Source organism: Oncorhynchus mykiss, chromosome 20 (assembly GCF_013265735.2).
Source record: "Oncorhynchus mykiss isolate Arlee chromosome 20, USDA_OmykA_1.1, whole genome shotgun sequence".
In the NCBI taxonomy this organism is placed as follows: domain Eukaryota; kingdom Metazoa; phylum Chordata; class Actinopteri; order Salmoniformes; family Salmonidae; genus Oncorhynchus; species Oncorhynchus mykiss.
The window spans coordinates 42,948,910-42,973,646 of record NC_048584.1 but is presented as its reverse complement, the minus strand read 5'-3'; the positions used below and the strand labels follow the sequence as shown (position 1 = coordinate 42,973,646).

At 50.1% G+C, this 24,737-nt stretch overlaps 1 protein-coding gene across 1 annotated transcript in view; it reads right to left on the bottom strand.

Annotated features, from left to right (window-relative positions):
- LOC110499502 (cAMP and cAMP-inhibited cGMP 3',5'-cyclic phosphodiesterase 10A) overlaps positions 1-22,698 on the bottom strand; it is a 170,947-nt gene extending 148,249 nt beyond the window's left edge. Inside the window, exon 1 of the mRNA XM_036956385.1 lies at positions 22,271-22,698. Coding sequence (XP_036812280.1) covers positions 22,271-22,334 — 64 coding nt within the window. The 5' untranslated portion in view covers positions 22,335-22,698. The remainder of the gene's footprint in view (positions 1-22,270) is intronic.
- Positions 22,699-24,737: the final 2,039 nt, after the last annotated feature.

Here is a 24,737-nt window from a genome sequence, read left to right as displayed (position 1 = left end):
CACACACACATATACACTCTTTCCCTTTCTGTCTCCCCCTACCCTCCCTCTCTGTCTCCTCCCTCCTCCCTCTCTGTCTCCCCCTGCCCTCCCTCTCTGTCTCCTCCCTCCTCCCTCTCTGTCTCCTCCCTCCCTCCTTCCTCTCTGTCTCCCTCTGCCTTCCCTCTCTGTCTCCTCCCTCCTCCCTCTCTCTCCCCCTGCCCTCCCTCTCTATCTCCTCCCTCCTCCCTCCCTGTCTCCCCCTGCCCTCCCTCTCTGTCTCCTCCCTCTCTGTCTCCCCCTGCCCTCCCTCTCTGTCTCCTCCCTCCTCCCTCTCTGTCTCCCCCTGCCCTCCCTCTCTGTCTCCTCCATCCTACCTCTCTGTCTCCTCCCTCCTCCCTCTCTGTCTCCTCCCTCCTCCCTCTCTGTCTCCTCCCTCCTCCCTCTCTCTCCTCCCTCCTCCCTCTCTGTCTCCTCCCTCCCTCCTCCCTCTCTGTCTCCCCTGCGCTCCCTCTCTGTCTCCTCCCTCCTCTCTCTCTGTCTCCTCCCTCCTCCCTCTCTGTCTCCCCCTAACCTCCCTCTCTGTCTCCTCCCTCCTCCCTCTCTGTCTCCTCCCTCCTCCCTCTCTGTCTCCCCCTGCCTTCCCTCTCTGTCTCCTCCCTGTTCCCTCTCTGTCTCCTCCCTCCAACCTCCCTCTCTGTCTCCCCCTGCCCTCCCTCTCTGTCTCCTCCCTCCTCCCTCTCTGTCTCCTCCCTCCATCCTCCCTCTCTGTCTCCCCCTGCCCCCCCTCTCTGTCTCCTCCCTGTTCCCTCTCTGTCTCCTCCCTCATCCCTCTCTATCTCCTCCCTCCCTCCTCCCTCTCTGTCTCCCCTTGCCCTCCCTCTCTGTTTCCTCCCTCCTCCCTCTCTGTCTCCTCCATTCCTCCTCCCTCTCTGTCTCCTCCCTCCCACCTCCCTCTCTGTCTCCTCCCTCCCTCCTCCCTCTCTGTCTCCTCCCTCCCTCCTCCCTCTTTGTCTCCTCCCTCCCTCCTCCCTCTCTGTCTCCTTCCTCCCTCTTCCCTCTCTGTCTCCTCCCTCCCTCCTCCCTCTCTGTCTCCTTCCTCCCTCTTCCCTCTCTGTCTCCTCCCTCCCTCCTCCCTCTCTGTCTCCTTCCTCCCACCTCCCTCTCTGTCTCCTCCCTCCCACCTCCCTCCTCCCTCTTTGTCTCCTCCCTCCTCCCTCTCTGTCTCCTTCCTCCCTCTTCCCTCTCTGTCTCCTCCCTCCCTCCTCCCTCTCTGTCTCCTTCCTCCCTCTTCCCTCTCTGTCTCCTCCCTCCCTCCTCCCTCTCTGTCTCCTCCCTCCCTCCTCCCTCTCTGTCTCCTTCCTCCCTCTTCCCTTTCTGTCTCCTCCCTCCCTCCTCCCTCTCTGCCTCCTTCCTCCCTCCTCCCTCTCTATCTCCCCGGACATGTACTAGTCTGTGGCCTAAATGCCAGAACCGGATAAGAACCTGACACCCTCAGCACACAGGGGGACCAACACCTACCTGGAGGTGACAGGGAGACCAACAACTACCTGGAGGTGACAGGGGACCAACACCTACCTGGAGGTGACAGGGAGACCAACACCTACCTGGAAGTGACAGGGGAACCAACACCTACCTGGAGGTGACAGGGAGACCAACACCTACCTGGAGATGACAGGGAGATCAACACCTACCTGGAGGTGACAGGGAGACCAACACCTACCTGGAGGTGACAGGGAGACCAACACCTACCTAGATGTGACAGGGGAACCAACACCTACCTGGAGGTGACAGGGGAACCAACACCTACCTGGAGGTGACAGGGAGACCAACACCTACCTGGAGGTGACAGGGGGACCAACACCTACCTGGAGATGACAGGGAGACCAACACCTACCTGGAGGTGACAGGGGAACCAACACCTACCTGGAGGTGACAGGGGGACCAACACCTACCTGGAGGTGACAGGGAGACCAACACCTACCTGGAGGTGACAGGGGAACCAACACCTACCTGGAGGTGACAGGGAGACCAACACCTACCTGGAGGTGACAGGGGAACCAACACCTACCTGGAGGAGACAGGGAGACCAACACCTACCTGGAGGTGACAGGGGAACCAACACCTACGTGGAGGTGACAGGGAGACCAACACCTACCTGGAGGTGACAGGGGGACCAACACCTACCTGGAGATGACATGGAGACCAACACCTACCTGGAGGTGACAGGGGAACCAACACCTACCTGGAGGTGACAGGGGGACCAACACCTACCTGGAGGTGACAGGGAGACCAACACCTACCTGGAGGTGACAGGGGAACCAACACCTACCTGGAGGTGACAGGGAGACCAACACCTACCTGGAGGTGACAGGGGAACCAACACCTACCTGGAGGAGACAGGGAGACCAACACCTACCTGGAGGTGACAGGGGAACCAACACCTACCTGGAGGAGACAGGGAGACCAACACCTACCTGGAGGAGACAGGGAGACCAACACCTACCTGGAGGAGACAGGGAGACCAACACCTACCTGGAGGTGACAGGGAGACCAACACCTACCTGGAGGTGACAGGGAGACCAACACCTACCTGGAGGAGACAGGGAGACCAGCACCTACCTGGAGGTGACAGGGAGACCAACACCTACCTGGAGGTGACAGGGAGACCAACACCTACCTGGAGGTGACAGGGAGACCAACACCTACCTGGAGATGACAGGGAGACCAACACCTACCTGGAGGTGACAGGGGGACCAACACCTACCTGGAGGTGACAGGGAGACCAACACCTACCTGGAGGAGACAGGGAGACCAACACCTACCTGGAGGTGACAGGGAGACCAACACCTACCTGGAGGAGACAGGGAGACCAACACCTACCTGGAAGTGACAGGGGAACCAACACCTACCTGGAGGTGACAGGGAGACCAACACCTACCTGGAGATGACAGGGAGATCAACACCTACCTGGAGGTGACAGGGAGACCAACACCTACCTGGAGGTGACAGGGAGACCAACACCTACCTGGAGGTGACAGGGAGACCAACACCTACCTGGAGGTGACAGGGAGACCAACACCTACCTGGAGGAGACAGGGAGACCAACACCTACCTGGAGGTGACAGGGAGACCAACACCTACCTGGAGGAGACAGGGAGACCAACACCTACCTGGAGGTGACAGGGAGACCAACACCTACCTGGAGGTGACAGGGAGACCAACACCTACCTGGAGATGACAGGGGAACCAACACCTACCTGGAGGTGACAGGGAGACCAACACCTACCTGGAGGTGACAGGGAGACCAACACCTACCCCCCACACCCCACCCCAGGCACAACTATGACAACATAACCAACAGAAACAGGTCACAGCTCCTGCAGCTCTGTCACAAGCTGGGTCTGTACATAGTCATAGTTAACAACAATGGCAAATGGTTTGATAAAGAATGGAAAAACCTAAGAAAGAAATTGAAAGACCTATCCAACCAAAAACATAGAGACCCAGAAACCCCGAGTCTTCGCCTTCACTACGGTGAATCACTAAAACAATACAGAAATACACTCCGGAAAAAGAAGGAACATCAAGTCAGAAATCAGCTCAATGTAATTGAAGAATCCATAGAATCTATCCACTTCTGGGAAAATTGGAAAACACTAAACAAACAACAACACGAAGAATTATCTATCCAAAATGGAGATGTATGGGTAAACCACTTCTCCAATCTTTTTGGCTCTATAACAAAGAACAAATAACAAAAATATATACATTATCAAATACAAATCTTAGAATCAACTATTAAAGACTACCAGAACCCACTGGATTCTCCAATTACATTGAATGAGCTACAGGACAAAATAAAAACCCTCCAACCCAAAAAGGCCTGTGGTGTTGATGGTATCCTCAATGATATGATCAAATATACAGACAACAAATTCCAATTGTCTATACTAAAACTCTTTAACATCATCCTCAGCTCTGACATCTTCCCCAATATTTGGAACTGAGGACTGATCACCACAATCCACAAAAGTGAAGACAAATTTGACCCCAATAACTACCGTGGGACATGCGTCAACAGCAACCTTGGGAAAATCTTCTAAATTATCATTAACAGCAGATTTCCTCAGTGAAAACATTGTACTGAGCAAATGTCAAATTGGCATTTTACCAAATTACCGTACGTCAGACCACGTATTCACCCTGCTAATTGACAAACAAACAAACCAAAACAAAGGCAAAGTCTTCTCATGCTTTGTTGATTTCAAAAAAGCTTTTGACTCAATTTGGCATGAGGGTCTGCTATACAAATTGATGGAAAGTGGTGTTGGGGGTAAAACAAACAACATTATAAAATCCATGTAGACAAACAACAAGTATGTGGTTAAAATTGGCAAAATAACACACACATTTCTTTCCACAGGGCCGGGGGGGTGAGACCACAAATACAAATTCCATCTAGACATCATTACCCTAGAGCACACAAAAAAACTATAAAACCTTGATCTAAACATCAACGCCACAGGTAACTTCCACAAAGCTGTGAACGATCTGAGAGACAAGTCAAGAAGGGCCTTCTATGCCATCAAAAGGAACAAAACATTTGACATACCAATTAGGATTTGGCTAAAAACATGAGGTCTGGGGTCCACTCAAACACCAAAAAATCACAAAATGGGACAAACACTAAATTGATACTGCATGCAGAATTCTACAAAAATATCCTCCGTGTCCAAATACCCGCTAATTATCAAACTCCAGAAAAGAGCTGTTAAATTCTACAACCACCTAAAAGGAAACGATTCCCAAACCTTCTATAACTAAGCCATCACCTACAGAGAGATGAACCTGGAGAAGAGGCCCCTAAGCAAGCTGGTCCTGGGGCTCTGTTCACAAACACACCCCACAGAGCCCCAGGACAGCAACACATTTAGACCCAACCAAATCATGAGAAAACAAAAAGATTATTACTTGACACATTGGGAAGAATTACCAAAAAAACAGAGCAAAGTAGAATGCTATTTGGCCGAAACAGAGAGTACACAGTGGCAGAATACCTGACCACTGTAACTGACCCAAAATGAAGGAAAGCTTTGACTATGTACAGTCGTGGCCAAAAGTTGAGAATGACACAAATATTAATTTTCACAAAGTCTGCTGCCTCACTGTGTATGATGGCAATTTGCATATACTCCAGAATGTTATGAAGAGTGATCAGATGAATTGCAAATAATTGCAAAATCCCTCTTTGCCATGCAAATTAACTGAATCCTCAAAAAACATTTCCACTGCATTTCAGCCCTGCCACAAAAGGACCAGCTGACATCATGTCAGTGATTCTCTCGTTAACACAGGTGTAAGTGTTGACAAGGACAAGGCTGGAGATCACTCTATCATGCTGATAGAGTTCGTATAACAGACTGGAAGCTTCAAAAGGAGGGTGGTGCATGGAATCATTGTTCTTCCTCCGTCAACCATGGTTACCTGCAGGGAAACATGTGCCATCATCATTGCTTTGCCTAAAAAGGGCTTCACAGGCAAGGATATTGCTGCCAGTAAGATTATACCTAAACCAACCATTTATCGGATTATCAAGAACTTCAAGGAGAGCGGTTCAATTGTTGTGAAGAAGGCTTCAGGGCGCCCAAGAAAGTCCAGCAAGCGCCAGGACCGTCTCCTAAAGTTGATTCAGCTGCGGGATTGGGGCACCACCAGTACAGAGCTTGCTCAGGAATGGCAGCAGGCAGGTGTGAGTGCATCTGCACGCACAGTGAGGCGAAGACTTTTGGAGGATGGCCTGGTGTCAAGAAGGGCAGCAAAGAAGCCACTTCTCTCCAGGAAAAACATCAGGGACAGACTGATATTCTGCAAAAGGTACAGGGATTAGACTGCTGAGGACTGGGGTAAAGTCATTTTCTCTGGTGAATCCCCTTTCCGATTGTTTGGGGCATCCGGAAAAAAGCTTGTCCGGAGAAGACAAGGTGAGCGCTACCATCATTCCTGTGTCATGCCAACAGTAAAGCCTCCTGAGACCATTCATGTGTGGGGTTGCTTCTCAGCCAAGGAAGTGGGCTCACTCACAATTTTACCTAAGAACACAACCATGAATAAAGAATGGTACCAACACATCCTCCGAGAGCAACTTCTCCCAACCATCCAGGAACAGTTTGGTGACGAACAATGCCTTTTCCAGCATGATGGAGCACCTTACCATAAGGCAAAAGTGGCTCGGGGCACTAAGTGGCTTGGGGAACAAAGCATCGATATTTTGGGTCCATGGCCAGGAAACTCCCCAGACCTTAATCCCATTGAGAACTTGTGGTCAATCCTCAAGAGGCGGGTGCACAAACAAAAACCTACAAATTCTGACAAACTCCAAGCATTGATTATGCAAGAATGGGCTGCCATCAGTCAGGATGTGGCCCAGAAGTTAATTGACAGCATGCCAGGGCGGATTGCAAAGGTCTTGAAAAAGAAGGGTCAACACTGCAAATATTGACTCTTTGCATCAACTTCATGTAATTGTCAATAAAAGCCTTTGACACTTATGAAATGCTTGTAATTATACTTCAGTATTTCATAGTAACTTCTGACAAAAATATCTGAAGACACTGAAGCAGCAAACTTTGTAGAAATTAATATTTGTGTCATTCTCAAACCTTTTGGCAACGGCTGTACAGACTCAGTGAGCATAGCCTTGCTATTGAGAAGGGCCGCCGTAGGCAGACATGGCTCTCAAGAGAAGACAGGCTATGTTCACACTGCCCACAAAATTAGGTGGAAACTGAGCTGCACTTCCTAACCTCCTGCCAAATGTACGACCACATTAGAGAGACCTATTTCCCTCAGATGGCACAGATCCACAATGAATTCGAAAAAACAAACCCCATTTTCATAAACTCCCATATCTACTGGATGAAATACCACAGTGTGCCATCACAGCAGCAATATTTGTGACCTGTTGTCACAAGAAAAGGGTAACCAGTGAAGAACAAACACCATTGTAAATACAACCCATATTTATGCTTATTTATTTTCCCTTTTGTACAGTAGCCATGTGTACATTGTTAAAACACTGTATAAATACATATGACATTTGAAATGTCTTTATTCTTTTCGAACTTCTGTATGTGTAATGTTTACTGTTAATTTGTATTGTTTATTTCACTTTTGTTTATTATCTACTTCACTTGCTTTGGCAATGTTAACATATGTTTCCCATGCCAATAAAACCCTTAAATTGAATTGAATTGACAGAGAGGGAGGGAAGGAAGTGAGGGGGGAGACGGGAGAGGCGGGGGGAGACGGGAGAGGAGGGGGGAGACGGATGAGGAGAGGGGAGACGAGTGAGGAGGAGGGAGAAGGATGAGGAGGGAGGAGACAGGTGAGGAGGGGGGAGACAGGTGAGGAGGCAGGGGGGTGAGGAGGGGCGAGAAGGGGGAGGAGGGGGAGACGGGTGAGGAGGGAGGGGAGGGGTGTGGAGGGGGGAGAAGGGTATGGAGGGGGGAGAAGGGTATGGAGGGGTGAGGAGGGGGAGAAGGGGGAGGAGGGGGGAGAAGGGTGAGGAGGGGGGAGAAGGGTGTGGAGGGGGGAGAAGGGTATGGAGGGGGGAGAAGGGTATGGAGGGGTGAGGAGGGGGAGAAGGGGGGAGAAGGGTGAGGAGGGGGGAGAAGGGTGTGGAGGGGGGAGAAGGGTATGGAGGGGGGAGAAGGGTATGGAGGGGTGAGGAGGGGGAGAAGGGGGAGGAGGGGGGAGAAGGGTGAGGAGGGGGGAGAAGGGTGTGGAGGGGAGAGAAGGGTGAGGAGGGGGGAGAAGGGTGTGGAGGGGAGAGAAGGGTGTGGAGGGGGAGGGGGGAGAAGGGTGTGGAGGGGGGAGAAGGGTGAGGAGGGGGGAGAAGGGTGTGGAGGGGGGAGAAGGGTGTGGAGGAGGAGAAGGGTGTGGAGGGGGGAGAAGGGTGTGGAGGAGGAGAAGGGTGTGGAGGAGGAGAAGGGTGTGGAGGGGGGAGAAGGGTGTGGAGGGGAGAGAAGGGTGTGGAGGGGGGAGAAGGGTGAGGAAGGGGAGAAGGGTGTGGAGGAGGAGAAGGGTGTGGAAGGGGAGAAGGGTGTGGAAGGGGAGAAGGGTGAGGAGGAGGAGAAGGGTGTGGAAGAGGAGAAGGGTGTGGAAGGGGAGAAGGGTGTGGAGGAGGAGAAGGGTGTGGAAGGGGAGAAGGGTGTGGAGGAGGAGAAGGGTGAGGAGGGGGAGAAGGGTGAGGAGGGGGGAGAAGGGTGAGGAGGGGGGAGAAGGGTGTGGAAGGGGAGAAGGGTGTGGAAGGGGAGAAGGGTGAGGAGGAGGAGAAGGGTGAGGAGGAGGAGAAGGGTGAGGAGGAGGAGAAGGGTGAGGAGGAGGAGAAGGGTGAGGAGGGGGGAGAAGGGTGTGGAGGGGAGAGAAGGGTGTGGAGGAGGAGAAGGGTGAGGAGGGGGAGAAGGGTGAGGAGGGGGGAGAAGGGTGTGGAGGAGGAGAAGGGTGAGGAGGGGGGAGAAGGGTGTGGAAGGGGAGAGAAGGGTGTGGAGGAGGAGAAGGGTGTGGAGGGGAGAAGGGTGAGGAGGAGGAGAAGGGTGAGGAGGGGGAGAAGGGTGAGGAGGGGGGAGAAGGGTGTGGAGGAGGAGAAGGGTGTGGAGGGGAGAAGGGTGTGGAAGGGGAGAAGGGTGTGGAAGGGGAGAAGGGTGAGGAGGAGGAGAAGGGTGAGGAGGGGGGAGAAGGGTGTGGAGGAGGAGAAGGGTGTGGAGGGGAGAAGGGTGTGGAAGGGGAGAAGGGTGTGGAAGGGGAGAAGGGTGAGGAGGAGGAGAAGGGTGAGGAGGAGGAGAAGGGTGTGGAAGGGGAGAAGGGTGAGGAGGAGGAGAAGGGTGAGGAGGAGGAGAAGGGTGAGGAGGGGGGAGAAGGGTGTGGAAGGGGAGAAGGGTGTGGAAGGGGAGAAGGGTGAGGAGGGGGGAGAAGGGTGAGGAGGAGGAGAAGGGTGTGGAAGGGGAGAAGGGTGTGGAGGAGGAGAAGGGTGAGGAGGAGGAGAAGGGTGAGGAGGGGGGAGAAGGGTGTGGAAGGGGAGAAGGGTGTGGAGGAGGAGAAGGGTGTGGAGGAGGAGAAGGGTGAGGAGGGGGGAGAAGGGTGTGGAAGGGGAGAGAAGGGTGAGGAGGGGGGAGAAGGGTGTGGAGGGGAGAGAAGGGTGTGGAGGAGGAGAAGGGTGTGGAAGGGGAGAAGGGTGTGGAGGAGGAGAAGGGTGTGGAGGAGGAGAAGGGTGTGGAGGAGGAGAAAGGTGAGGAGGGGGGAGAAGGGTGTGGAAGGGGGAGAAGGGTGAGGAGGAGGAGAAGGGTGTGGAGGGGGGAGAAGGGTGTGGAGGGGGGAGAAGGGTGTGGAAGGGGAGAAGGGTGTGGAGGAGGAGAAGGGTGAGGAGGGGGGAGAAGGGTGTGGAAGGGGGAGAAGGGTGAGGAAGGGGAGAAGGGTGAGGAGGAGGAGAAGGGTGAGGAGGGGGGAGAAGGGTGTGGAAGGGGGAGAAGGGTGAGGAGGAGGAGAAGGGTGTGGAGGAGGAGAAGGGTGTGGAGGAGGAGAAGGGTGTGGAGGAGGAGAATGGTGTGGAGGGGGGAGAAGGGTGTGGAAGGGGAGAAGGGTGAGGAGGAGGAGAAGGGTGTGGAGGAGGAGAAGGGTGTGGAAGGGGAGAAGGGTGAGGAGGAGGAGAAGGGTGTGGAGGAGGAGAAGGGTGAGGAGGGGGGAGAAGGGTGTGGAGGGGAGAGAAGGGTGTGGAGGAGGAGAAGGGTGTGGAGGAGGAGAAGGGTGTGGAGGAGGAGAAGGGTGTGGAGGGGGAGGGGGGAGAAGGGTGTGGAAGGGGAGAAGGGTGTGGAGGAGGAGAAGGGTGTGGAGGAGGAGAAGGGTGTGGAGGAGGAGAAGGGTGTGGAGGAGGAGAAGGGTGTGGAGGAGGAGAAGGGTGAGGAGGGGGGAGAAGGGTGTGGAGGGGAGAGAAGGGTGTGGAGGGGGAGGGGGGAGAAGGGTGTGGAGGGGGGAGAAGGGTGTGGAGGAGGAGAAGGGTGTGGAGGAGGAGAAGGGTGTGGAGGAGGAGAAGGGTGAGGAGGAGGAGAAGGGTGTGGAGGGGAGAGAAGGGTGTGGAGGAGGAGAAGGGTGAGGAGGGGGGAGAAGGGTGTGGAGGGGAGAGAAGGGTGTGGAGGAGGAGAAGGGTGAGGAGGGGGGAGAAGGGTGTGGAGGGGAGAGAAGGGTGTGGAGGAGGAGAAGGGTGTGGAGGAGGAGAAGGGTGTGGAGGAGGAGAAGGGTGAGGAGGGGGGAGAAGGGTGTGGAGGGGGGAGAAGGGTGTGGAGGGGAGAGAAGGGTGTGTGCGTCAGCAGCTTGCCAGGCAGTGGAGAGAGAGCATGTGTTTCTTATCTTATCTGTGGAACAGAGGGCTAGACTGGAGTAGGATGGGCATTTGAAATTAGTTAACTATTTGAAAAATATCAGGATATTTTTGGGGGATATTCAGATAGTCCAAATACATGTGTTTTATAGAAAAATAAATTTTTCTAAAACTTAAATGGAAACTTGCTCGCACGACGAGAGCGAGAGAGAGAGAGAGAGGGAGAGAGAGATAGAGACAGAGAGAGAGAGAGAGAGAGAGAGAGAGAGAGAGAAAGAGAGAGGCAGAGAGAGAGAGAGACAAACTCGTTGCAGCTTTAGGTTCTCTATCATACCATCTGGTAGTGTCTTGGCTGCATCAAATCGTAGTCAGTACAATAGTCAGCTAAGTTAGCCAGCTAGCTAGCTAAAGCAACAAGGCTAACTGAGGCTATTTTGAGGTCGTCCTTGTCTAAAACATCTCCATTCATATGAAACAACCTGTTGGTTGATCATTGTAGCCTTCTCCTTCTCCTTCAGCCAACTTCATTCCCTCATTTTAATTCCATGTCGTATTGATTAGAAATCTCCTACTTCTCTTGCTCCTACTTCTGACTGTAACGCTGCTTTGACTGGCCAACAATCATAACAAGCTACACATTAAACATTTATAATATAATGGTCTATCCTTCTGAATATTAAAGTCCCATCCCTATAGTGGAGCACAGTGTCCAATTCACACTGACACTAGGCCTGTGTTTTGTCCTGACCTCAGAGTCCTAGGGCTGAGTGTGTTCTGACCTCAGAGTCCTAGGGCTGAGTGTGTTCTGACCTCAGAGTCCTGGGGCTGAGTGTGTTCTGACCTCAGAGTCCTGGGGCTGAGTGTGTTCTGACCTCAGAGTCCTAGGCCTGAGTGTGTTCTGACCTCAGAGTCCTAGGGCTGAGTGTGTTCTGACCTCAGAGTCCTAGGGCTGAGTGTGTTCTGACCTCAGAGTCCTGGGGCTGAGTGTGTTCTGACCTCAGAGTCCTAGGGCTGAGTGTGTTCTGACCTCAGAGTCCTAGGGCTGAGTGTGTTCTGACCTCAGAGTCCTAGGGCTGAGTGTGTTCTGACCTCAGAGTCCTGGGGCTGAGTGTGTTCATTCTGTTTCGCTGAAGTGTTACAAATTGAGTGATAGAAATGTAAAGGAAACAGCCTCACAGCTCACACAGCTCACACACACACACACACACACACACACACACACACACACACACACACACACACACACCGGTGAAAATGAGAGTATAGTTGTGGTCAAAAGTTTTGAGAATGACACAAATATTAAAGTTTGCTGCTTCAGTGTCTTCAGATATTTTTGTCAGAAGTTACTATGGAATACTGAAGTATAATTACAAGCATTTCATAAGTGTCAAAGGCTTTTATTGACAATTACATGAAGTTGATGCAAAGAGTCAATATTTGCAGTGTTGACCCTTCTTTTTCAAGACCTTTGCAATCCGCCCTGGCATGCTGTCAATTAACTTCTGGGCCACATCCTGACTGATGGCAGCCCATTCTTGCATAATCAATGCTTGGAGTTTGTCAGAATTTGTAGGTTTTTGTTTGTGCACCCGCCTCTTGAGGATTGACCACAAGTTCTCAATGGGATTAAGGTCTGGGGAGTTTCCTGGCCATGGACCCAAAATATCGATGCTTTGTTCCCCAAGCCACTTAGTGCCCCGAGCCACTTTTGCCTTATGGTAAGGTGCTCCATCATGCTGGAAAAGGCATTGTTCGTCACCAAACTGTTCCTGGATGGTTGGGAGAAGTTGCTCTCGGAGGATGTGTTGGTACCATTCTTTATTCATGGTTGTGTTCTTAGGTAAAATTGTGAGTGAGCCCACTTCCTTGGCTGAGAAGCAACCCCACACATGAATGGTCTCAGGAGGCTTTACTGTTGGCATGACACAGGACTGATCGTAGCGCTCACCTTGTCTGCTCCGGACAAGCTTTTATCTGGATACTCCAAACAATCGGAAAGGGGATTCACCAGAGAAAATGACTTTACCCCAGTCCTCAGCAGTCTAATCCCTGTACCTTTTGCAGAATATCAGTCTGTCCCTGATGTTTTTCCTGGAGAGAAGTGGCTTCTTTGCTGCCCTTCTTGACTCCAGGTCATCCTCCAAAAGTCTTCGCCTCAATGTGCGTGCAGATGCACTCACACCTGCCTGCTGCCATTCCTGAGCAAGCTCTGTACTGGTGGTGCCCCGATCCCACAGCTGAATCAACTTTAGGAGACGGTCCTGGTGCTTGCTGGACTTTCTTGGGCGCCCTGAAGCCTTCTTCACAACAATTGAACCACTCTCCTTGAAGTTCTTGATGATCCGATAAATGGTTGATTTAGGTGCAATCTTACTGGCAGCAATATCCTTGCCTGTGAAGCCCTTTTTGGGCAAAGCAATGATGACGGCACGTGTTTCCTTGCAGGTAACCATGGTTGACAGAGGAAGAACAATGGTCCCGAACACCACCTTCCTTTTGAAGCTTCCAGTCTGTTATTCAAACTCAATCAGCATGACAGAGTGATCTCAAGCCTTGTCCTCGTCAACACTCACACCTGTGTTAAAGAGAGAATCACTGACATGTTGTCAGCTGGTCCTTTTGTGGCAGGGCTGAAATGCAGCAGATTTTTTTTGTTGGGGGGGGGGGGGGGGGGGTGTTCAGCTCATTTGCATGGCAAAGAGGGACTTTGCAATTCATCTGATCACTCTTCATAACATTCTGGAGTATATGCAAATTGCCTTCATAAAAACTGAGGTAGAAGACTTTGAAAATTAATATGTGTCATTCTCAAAACTTTTGGCCACGACTGTACTGTTCATGCTAACACACACTGAGATATACTGTACATGCTAACACACACTGAGATATACTGTACATGCTAACAAATGTGGACTAAGCAGTGAGTTCCCGCTCCCAGCTCCCAGCTCCAGCACCCAGCTGCCGCTCCCAGCTCCCGCTCCCAGCTCCCGCTCCCAGCTCCCCCTCCCAGCTCCCGCTCCCAGATCCCAGCACCCAGATCCCAGCTCCCGCTCCCAGCCCCCAGCTCCCACTCCCCGCTCCCAGCTTCCGCTCCCAGCTCCCACCTCCCGCTCCCAGCTCCCAGCTCCCGCTCCCAGCTCCCGCTCCCAGCTCCCACCTCCCGCTCCCAGCTCCCAGCTCCCGCTTCCGCTCCCAGAACCCAGCTCCCCGCTCCCAGCTTCTGCTCCCAGCTTCCGCCTCCCGCTCCCAGCTCCCGATCCCAGCCTCCGCGCCCAGCTCCCTCTCCCGCTCCCAGCTCCCTCTCCCTCTCCCGCTCCCAGCTCCCCCTCCCAGCCTCCGCGCCCAGCTCCCTCTCCCGCTTCCAGCTCCCGCTCCCAGCTCCCTCTCCCGCTCCCGCCCCAGCTCCCAGCTCCCTCTCCCTCTCCTAGCTCCCAGCCTCCGCGCCCAGCCCCCTCTCACTCTCCCGCTCCCACCTCCCGCTCCCAGCTCCCAGCTCCCGCTCCCAGCTCCCGCTCCCAGCTCCCACCTCCCGCTCCCAGCTCCCGCTTCCGCTCCCAGAACCCAGCTCCCCGCTCCCAGCTTCTGCTCCCAGCTTCCGCCTCCCGCTCCCAGCTCCCTCTCCCTCTCCCGCTCCCAGCTCCCCCTCCCAGCCTCCGCGCCCAGCTCCCTCTCCCGCTTCCAGCTCCCGCTCCCAGCTCCCTCTCCCGCTCCCGCCCCAGCTCCCAGCTCCCTCTCCCTCTCCTAGCTCCCAGCCTCCGCGCCCAGCCCCCTCTCACTCTCCCGCTCCCAGCTCCCGCTCCCAGCTCCCTCTCCCAGCTCCCGCTCCCAGCTCCCGCCCCCAGCTCCCCCTCCCTCTCCCAGCTCCCGCTCCCAGCTCCCCCTCCCTCTCCCGCTCCCAGCTCCCCCTCCCGCTCACAGCTCCCCCTCCCTCTCCCGCTCCCGCTCCCAGCTCCCCCTCCCAGCTCCCCCTCCCTCTCCCGCTCCCAGCTCCCGCTCCCCCTCCCCCTCCCCCTCCCAGCTCCCCCTCCCTCTCCCGCCTCCCGCTCCCAGCTCCCGCTCCCCCTCCCCCTCCCAGCTCCCGCTCCCTCTCCCGCTCCCAGCTCCCCCTCCCCCTCCCAGCTCCCGCTCCCTCTCCCGCTCCCAGCTCCCCCTCCCGGACGTCAGCAAAAAAAAAAGTGTAAAAGAAAAGTCACGCCTTTGGAAGCATATACAGTTTCCTCTCACTAAGAGAACAGAGCTGCTCTCATCTAGCCGGTACCGGGGCATGTAGAGTCCTGTACTGTACAGAAGCATATACAGTTTCCTCTCACTAAGAGAACAGAGCTGCTCTCATCTAGCCGGTACCGGGGCATGTAGAGTCCTGTACTGTACAGAAGCATATACAGTTTCCTCTCACTAAGAGAACAGAGCTGCTCTCATCTAGCCGGTACCGGGGCATGTAGAGTCCTGTACTGTACAGAAGCATATACAGTTTCCTCTCACTAAGAGAACAGAGCTGCTCTCATCTAGCCGGTACCGGGGCATGTAGAGTCCTGTACTGTACAGAAGCATATACAGTTTCCTCTCACTAAGAGAACAGAGCTGCTCTCATCTAGCCGGTACCGGGGCATGTAGAGTCCTGTACTGTACAGAAGCATATACAGTTTCCTCTCACTAAGAGAACAGAGCTGCTCTCATCTAGCCGGTACCGGGGCATGTAGAGTCCTGTACTGTACAGAAGCATATACAGTTTCCTCTCACTAAGAGAACAGAGCTGCTCTCATCTAGCCGGTACCGGGGCATGTAGAGTCCTGTACTGTACAGAAGCATATACAGTTTCCTCTCACTAAGAGAACAGAGCTGCTCTCATCTAGCCGGTACCGGGGCATGCAGAGTCCTGTACTGTACAGAAGCATATACAGTTTCCTCTCACTAAGAGAACAGAGCTGCTCTCATCTAGCCGGTACCGGGGCATGCAGAGTCCTGTACTGTACAGAAGCATATACAGTTTCCTCTCACTAAGAGAACAGAGCTGCTCTCATCTAGCCGGTACCGGGGCATGTAGAGTCCTGTACTGTACAGAAGCATATACAGTTTCCTCTCACTAAGAGAACAGAGCTGCTCTCATCTAGCCGGTACCGGGGCATGTAGAGTCCTGTACTGTACAGAAGCATATACAGTTTCCTCTCACTAAGAGAACAGAGCTGCTCTCATCTAGCCGGTACCGGGGCATGTAGAGTCCTGTACTGTACAGAAGCATATACAGTTTCCTCTCACTAAGAGAACAGAGCTGCTCTCATCTAGCCGGTACCGGGGCATGTAGAGTCCTGTACTGTACAGAAGCATATACAGTTTCCTCTCACTAAGAGAACAGAGCTGCTCTCATCTAGCCGGTACCGGGGCATGTAGAGTCCTGTACTGTACAGAAGCATATACAGTTTCCTCTCACTAAGAGAACAGAGCTGCTCTCATCTAGCCGGTACCGGGGCATGTAGAGTCCTGTACTGTACAGAAGCATATACAGTTTCCTCTCACTAAGAGAACAGAGCTGCTCTCATCTAGCCGGTACCGGGGCATGTAGAGTCCTGTACTGTACAGAAGCATATACAGTTTCCTCTCACTAAGAGAACAGAGCTGCTCTCATCTAGCCGGTACCGGGGCATGTAGAGTCCTGTACTGTACAGAAGCATATACAGTTTCCTCTCACTAAGAGAACAGAGCTGCTCTCATCTAGCCGGTACCGGGGCATGTAGAGTCCTGTACTGTACAGAAGCATATACAGTTTCCTCTCACTAAGAGAACAGAGCTGCTCTCATCTAGCCGGTACCGGGGCATGCAGAGTCCTGTACTGTACAGAAGCATATACAGTTTCCTCTCACTAAGAGAACAGAGCTGCTCTCATCTAGCCGTTACCGGGGCATGCAGAGTCCTGTACTGTACAGAAGCATATACAGTTTCCTCTCACTAAGAGAACAGAGCTGCTCTCATCTAGCCGGTACCGGGGCATGTAGAGTCCTGTACTGTACAGAAGCATATACAGTTTCCTCTCACTAAGAGAACAGAGCTGCTCTCATCTAGCCGGTACCGGGGCATGTAGAGTCCTGTACTGTACAGAAGCATATACAGTTTCCTCTCACTAAGAGAACAGAGCTGCTCTCATCTAGCCGGTACCGGGGCATGTAGAGTCCTGTACTGTACAGAAGCATATACAGTTTCCTCTCACTAAGAGAACAGAGCTGCTCTCATCTAGCCGGTACCGGGGCATGTAGAGTCCTGTACTGTACAGAAGCATATACAGTTTCCTCTCACTAAGAGAACAGAGCTGCTCTCATCTAGCCGGTACCGGGGCATGTAGAGTCCTGTACTGTACAGAAGCATATACAGTTTCCTCTCACTAAGAGAACAGAGCTGCTCTCATCTAGCCGGTACCGGGGCATGTAGAGTCCTGTACTGTACAGAAGCATATACAGTTTCCTCTCACTAAGAGAACAGAGCTGCTCTCATCTAGCCGGTACCGGGGCATGTAGAGTCCTGTACTGTACAGAAGCATATACAGTTTCCTCTCACTAAGAGAACAGAGCTGCTCTCATCTAGCCGGTACCGGGGCATGTAGAGTCCTGTACTGTACAGAAGCATATACAGTTTCCTCTCACTAAGAGAACAGAGCTGCTCTCATCTAGCCGGTACCGGGGCATGTAGAGTCCTGTACTGTACAGAAGCATATACAGTTTCCTCTCACTAAGAGAACAGAGCTGCTCTCATCTAGCCGGTACCGGGGCATGTAGAGTCCTGTACTGTACAGAAGCATATACAGTTTCCTCTCACTAAGAGAACAGAGCTGCTCTCATCTAGCCGGTACCGGGGCATGTAGAGTCCTGTACTGTACAGAAGCATATACAGTTTCCTCTCACTAAGAGAACAGAGCTGCTCTCATCTAGCCGGTACCGGGGCATGTAGAGTCCTGTACTGTACAGAAGCATATACAGTTTCCTCTCACTAAGAGAACAGAGCTGCTCTCATCTAGCCGGTACCGGGGCATGCAGAGTCCTGTACTGTACAGAAGCATATACAGTTTCCTCTCACTAAGAGAACAGAGCTGCTCTCATCTAGCCGGTACCGGGGCATGCGGAGTCCTGTACTGTACAGAAGCATATACAGTTTCCTCTCACTAAGAGAACAGAGCTGCTCTCATCTAGCCGGTACCGGGGCATGTAGAGTCCTGTACTGTACAGAAGCATATACAGTTTCCTCTCACTAAGAGAACAGAGCTGCTCTCATCTAGCCGGTACCGGGGCATGTAGAGTCCTGTACTGTACAGAAGCATATACAGTTTCCTCTCACTAAGAGAACAGAGCTGCTCTCATCTAGCCGGTACCGGGGCATGTAGAGTCCTGTACTGTACAGAAGCATATACAGTTTCCTCTCACTAAGAGAACAGAGCTGCTCTCATCTAGCCGGTACCGGGGCATGTAGAGTCCTGTACTGTACAGAAGCATATACAGTTTCCTCTCACTAAGAGAACAGAGCTGCTCTCATCTAGCCGGTACCGGGGCATGTAGAGTCCTGTACTGTACAGAAGCATATACAGTTTCCTCTCACTAAGAGAACAGAGCTGCTCTCATCTAGCCGGTACCGGGGCATGTAGAGTCCTGTACTGTACAGAAGCATATACAGTTTCCTCTCACTAAGAGAACAGAGCTGCTCTCATCTAGCCGGTACCGGGGCATGTAGAGTCCTGTACTGTACAGAAGCATATACAGTTTCCTCTCACTAAGAGAACAGAGCTGCTCTCATCTAGCCGGTACCGGGGCATGCAGAGTCCTGTACTGTACAGAAGCATATACAGTTTCCTCTCACTAAGAGAACAGAGCTGCTCTCATCTAGCCGGTACCGGGGCATGTAGAGTCCTGTACTGTACAGAAGCATATACAGTTTCCTCTCACTAAGAGAACAGAGCTGCTCTCATCTAGCCGGTACCGGGGCATGTAGAGTCCTGTACTGTACAGAAGCATATACAGTTTCCTCTCACTAAGAGAACAGAGCTGCTCTCATCTAGCCGGTACCGGGGCATGTAGAGTCCTGTACTGTACAGAAGCATATACAGTTTCCTCTCACTAAGAGAACAGAGCTGCTCTCATCTAGCCGTTACCGGGGCATGTAGAGTCCTGTACTGTACAGAAGCATATACAGTTTCCTCTCACTAAGAGAACAGAGCTGCTCTCATCTAGCCGGTACCGGGGCATGTAGAGTCCTGTACTGTACAGAAGCATATACAGTTTCCTCTCACTAAGAGAACAGAGCTGCTCTCATCTAGCCGGTACCGGGGCATGTAGAGTCCTGTACTGTACAGAAGCATATACAGTTTCCTCTCACTAAGAGAACAGAGCTGCTCTCATCTAGCCGGTACCGGGGCATGTAGAGTCCTGTACTGTACAGAAGCATATACAGTTTCCTCTCACTAAGAGAACAGAGCTGCTCTCATCTAGCCGGTACCGGGGCATGTAGAGTCCTGTACTGTACAGAAGCATATACAGTTTCCTCTCACTAAGAGAACAGAGCTGCTCTCATCTAGCCGGTACCGGGGCATGCAGAGTCCTGTACTGTACAGAAGCATATACAGTTTCCTCTCACTAAGAGAACAGAGCTGCTCTCATCTAGCCGGTACCGGGGCATGCAGAGTCCTGTACTGTACAGAAGCATATACAGTTTCCTCTCACTAAGAGAACAGAGCTGCTCTCATCTAGCCGGTACCGGGGCATGTAGAGTCCTGTACTGTACAGAAGCATATACAGTTTCCTCTCACTAAGAGAACAGAGCTGCTCTCATCTAGCCGGTACCGGGGCATGTAGAGTCCTGTACTGTACAGAAGCATATACAGTTTCCTCTCACTAAGAGAACAGAGCTGCTCTCATCTAGCCGGTACCGGGGCATGTAGAGTCCTGTACTGTACAGAAGCATATACAGTTTCCTCTCACTAAGAGAACAGAGCTGCTCTCATCTAGCCGGTACCGGGGCATGTAGAGTCCTGTACTGTACAGAAGCATATACAGTTTCCTCTCACTAAGAGAACAGAGCTGCTCTCATCTAGCCGGTACCGGGGCATGTAGAGTCCTGTACTGTACAGAAGCATATACAGTTTCCTCTCACTAAGAGAACAGAGCTGCTCTCATCTAGCCGGTACCGGGGCATGCAGAGTCCTGTACTGTACAGAAGCATATACAGTTTCCTCTCACTAAGAGAACAGAGCTGCTCTCATCTAGCCGTTACCGGGGCATGCAGAGTCCTGTACTGTACAGAAGCATATACAGTTTCCTCTCACTAAGAGAACAGAGCTGCTCTCATCTAGCCGGTACCGGGGCATGCAGAGTCCTGTACTGTACAGAAGCATATACAGTTTCCTCTCACTAAGAGAACAGAGCTGCTCTCATCTAGCCGGTACCGGGGCATGCAGAGTCCTGTACTGTACAGAAGCATATACAGTTTCCTCTCACTAAGAGAACAGAGCTGCTCTCATCTAGCCGGTACCGGGGCATGCAGAGTCCTGTACTGTACAGAAGCATATACAGTTTCCTCTCACTAAGAGAACAGAGCTGCTCTCATCTAGCCGGTACCGGGGCATGTAGAGTCCTGTACTGTACAGAAGCATATACAGTTTCCTCTCACTAAGAGAACAGAGCTGCTCTCATCTAGCCGGTACCGGGGCATGTAGAGTCCTGTACTGTACAGAAGCATATACAGTTTCCTCTCACTAAGAGAACAGAGCTGCTCTCATCTAGCCGGTACCGGGGCATGCAGAGTCCTGTACTGTACAGAAGCATATACAGTTTCCTCTCACTAAGAAAACAGAGCTGCTCTCATCTAGCCGGTACCGGGGCATGCAGAGTCCTGTACTGTACAGAAGCATATACAGTTTCCTCTCACTAAGAGAACAGAGCTGCTCTCATCTAGCCGGTACCGGGGCATGCAGAGTCCTGTACTGTACAGAAGCATATACAGTTTCCTCTCACTAAGAGAACAGAGCTGCTCTCATCTAGCCGGTACCGGGGCATGTAGAGTCCTGTACTGTACAGAAGCATATACAGTTTCCTCTCACTAAGAGAACAGAGCTGCTCTCATCTAGCCGGTACCGGGGCATGTAGAGTCCTGTACTGTACAGAAGCATATACAGTTTCCTCTCACTAAGAGAACAGAGCTGCTCTCATCTAGCCGGTACCGGGGCATGTAGAGTCCTGTACTGTACTTCACAACCATGGAGCAGAAATTAATGTTGTGTATTCTATCTATTGTGTGGATAATGTGTTCTGAATGTGTTCTTGTACACTTTCATCCATCCAATAGAATAGAGTTCAGATGTGTTGCATGATCTCCCCCCTAACTAGACAACAAATAATAAACACAATAATAAACACAATAAACACAGTTCATTTTGAGTAAACAACAACAACAACAACAAAAAAAAGCAATCTACATTGTCTAAACAAATTACACAGGATATGATGCATGGAAAGTATGTATTTTCCCCAGTGAGACAGAGAGACTAAAGCGTGTGACATTTTGTGAACTTTCAGTTCCCCTCTCAGACACAATTAATCAATACCTGAGCAATCTCCCTTGGCCCAGGAAGTGCTGTCAGGATTATCCTAAATTAAGACCTGATTAATTGACTGTCAGAGTGAGAAGTCAATGAATTGGATAAGAGCAACATGACTCCATGTGTGATACTTTCAATGACACAGGTAACTGTCAAAATAAAGGAAACCCCAACATATAATATCTTAATAGGACGATGGGCCGCCAGCCGCCAGAACAGCTTCAATGCGCCTTGGCATAGATGCCTTTATTTCAGACTACAACCAAGAAGCTAAACCACACTAACTACCTAACTATGCCGACGTTAATACTGAAACACAAATGCTTTCCAATCATATCTCTATGATATGTTTTATGTCCCTAGATTAGGCACCCATTTTTATATATATATATATATATATATATATTCCTGAATTAAATATCTTTCTCAAATGGACTTGTATAGTGTAGTTAATAACACGTATTAACTATAATGTTTAATATTTATCATATTTATTCGTCCGTGCAACACTATAACTGCGCGTTGTTAATTGTGGGTAACCTCAACGTAATCATTACATTTGTATCAGTTACTGTACAAATGTTTGTTTTTTTATTGTTTAATAATACGTTTACACACAAATGAAGATGTGTCTTTGACGCTCGAGTTTACAGTAAAATGATGAAACAGACATAAAACATACACATTGAATATGTCTTTTCCACTTCACCAGAGCATCATTTACGTTCGTCACCGTTGCGTGGATAAAGGATATGTTTTGCGAGCGGCACCGTAAATCCCCAACCTTACTATGTGGTGTGATCAATTGGCAATCCCATGTTTTTCTTTCAGTCCGTTGTGGTGAAACGGGTCTACAGCGGCGCGGTGAACATCTCAACAAGCGCCATAGGTCTACATTAACCGTACTACACGTGGTGGACCGGGGGATTTCTTTCCGTTACTCCTGAGAATATATGTGCTATTTTCTTGGTAAAGTATAGGACTGTTGTATAATCCTTATAATTCACTACGTGATGTTGTGGTACTCTACTCTTCTCTCCTCATGTTAAATCCCCACCCATGTTTCGGATGGTATCACCGATCAGCTATCAATCTTTTGTCATTCAGAAAGTTTGACATTTTTAAAATGTTATAGTTGCAATCGATCATAATAAGAAATGTGTGTTAACTATTAATACTCGTGGATTATCCATATGCAATTCTGATTAAGGGAAAATTCAAAACTAGAGCCACAAAATCCGGTGTTCCAAATCGTGGATAACAAAACGTATGGATTCATGCTCTCAGTGATAAAGATCACATTCAGCAGGTTAACTGTTGTTGCACAGGGGGAAAAAAGTACTTACTTGAGCCCAGAAAACAGTCCGTGATCCTTCTAAAACAGCTTGTCGAAGACGGACCATCTTCCATGTCTGCCTGTGAGCGAGCAGAGCGCGAGAAGGGACCCGCTACGGATATCAACCAGGGTACGGTGCCTCTCTGCTCAAACTCCCGCTGCTCGCTGCTAGAACTGGAACGGTTGGTCCAGAATGAGATTAAATGTCCTAGGTCCTAATAGCCCGTGACCAACCGATCCGGGAATGCCGTGGTCGTGATCAGTACGTGGTCCGTTACCAGCACGGTAACGTAAACGTATAGACGAGAGCAGTAGTGGTGAAGGGTCTCCCCCTCACTCGCCTTCCAAGGAGTAGATAAACGTGGGTTGGAAAGCCTCCTCTCCTCTCCTCGCCGTGGCAGCACTGAAACAGTGAAAGTGCAAGATTGGGAAGAGAAAAAGAGCGACTGAACGGAGGGAGGCGCACGGGCTGGGAGGAGGGAGAAATGGGAGTGTACTGTAAACCGTAGACGGTGACGGATAAAATAAACCGGGAAGTGCAACGTACAGTTAGTTGGTGTACGCTGACTCCCGTCCCCCCCAGTAGGCTGTTGTGTTTAGTTAACTCATCCTGGGTGTCGCTCGTTGCAGAAAGGGCTGAGCCACCACCACACCACACGCCCAGCCAGTCGACTACTCTCTGGAGACGGACTGGGTGCTGTTCACACGAAAGCTGTCTCCAGATCGATAGGCTATGCGTTTTCAGTACTACAGCAGTGAGTCAGGGGCGGTAGGGGAATGTATAAGTGTGTTTTCTCAGGGTTGGTAACAATGTTTATATAAATCATTGGTTGGTAACCGCTGCTGTACCGCCTACATCCTCTATATTTTATTGATGTTAAAAGGAAAGACGTGGAGAATTATCCACAAGAGGAATAAGACAAATGGAATAGAATAGAGGAAGAATCACATTAGAATAGAATTAGCTCTAGTCCCACTTTGCGTTCGTTTTTTATATGCAAACACAATTTACGCGTTGTCTCCAACATTAGACTAGTCCATATGCTATATAGCTAGTATAGAGCTTTGATTCAACATAGTATATTTCTTCCTCTATCAAAACGTAGAAAAATCCAAATCAGAGAGTAGTTTGCCCTATATAGTGAAAATGAATAGTCTGGCCAGAGATACGCCAAACATTACACTGGTGAAGACCATGATGCATGACAAAGACAGCTAGTCATTATAATATAAAGGCAGTCAGTCATTATAATATAAAGGCAGTCAGTCAGTCATTATAATATAAAGGCAGTCAGTCAGTCATTATAATATAAAGGCAGTCAGTCAGTCATTATAATATAAAGGCAGTCAGTCAGTCATTATAATATAAAGGCAGTCAGTCATTATAATATAAAGGCAGTCAGTCATTATAATATAAAGGCAGTCAGTCATTATAATATGAAGGCAGTCAGTCAGTCATTATAATATGAAGGCAGTCAGTCATTATAATATAAAGGCAGTCAGTCATTATAATATAAAGCCAGTCAGTCATTATAATATAAAGGCAGTCAGTCATTATAATATAAAGGCAGTCAGTCAGTTATTATAATATAAAGGCAGTCAGTCAGTCATTATAATATAAAGGCAGTCAGTCAGTCATTATAATATAAAGGCAGTCAGTCAGTCATTATAATATAAAGGCAGTCAGTCAGTCATTATAATATAAAGGCAGTCAGTCAGTCATTATAATATAAAGGCAGTCAGTCAGTCATTATAATATAAAGGCAGTCAGTCATTATAATATAAAGGCAGTCAGTCATAATAATATAAAGGCAGTCAGTCATTATAATATGAAGGCAGTCAGTCAGTCATTATAATATGAAGGCAGTCAGTCATTATAATATAAAGCCAGTCAGTCATTATAATATAAATGCAGTCAGTCATTATAATATAAAGGCAGTCAGTCAGTTATTATAATATAAAGGCAGTCAGTCAGTCATTATAATATAAAGGCAGTCAGTCAGTCATTATAATATAGAAGCAGGCAGTCAGTCATTATAATATAAAGGCAGTCAGTCATTATAATATAAAGGCAGTCAGTCATTATAATATAAAGGCAGTCAGTCATTATAATATGAAGGCAGTCAGTCAGTCATTATAATATGAAGGCAGTCAGTCATTATAATATAAAGGCAGTCAGTCATTATAATATAAAGCCAGTCAGTCATTATAATATAAAGGCAGTCAGTCATTATAATATAAAGGCAGTCAGTCAGTCATTATAATATAAAGGCAGTCAGTTATTATAATATAAAGGCAGTCAGTCAGTCATTAAAATATGAAGGCAGTCAGTCATTATAATATACAGGCAGTCAGTCAGTCATTATAATATGAAGGCAGTCAGTCATTATAATATAAAGCCAGTCAGTCAGTCATTGTAATATAAAGGCAGTCAGTCATTATAATATAAAGGCAGTCAGTCAGTCATTATAATATAA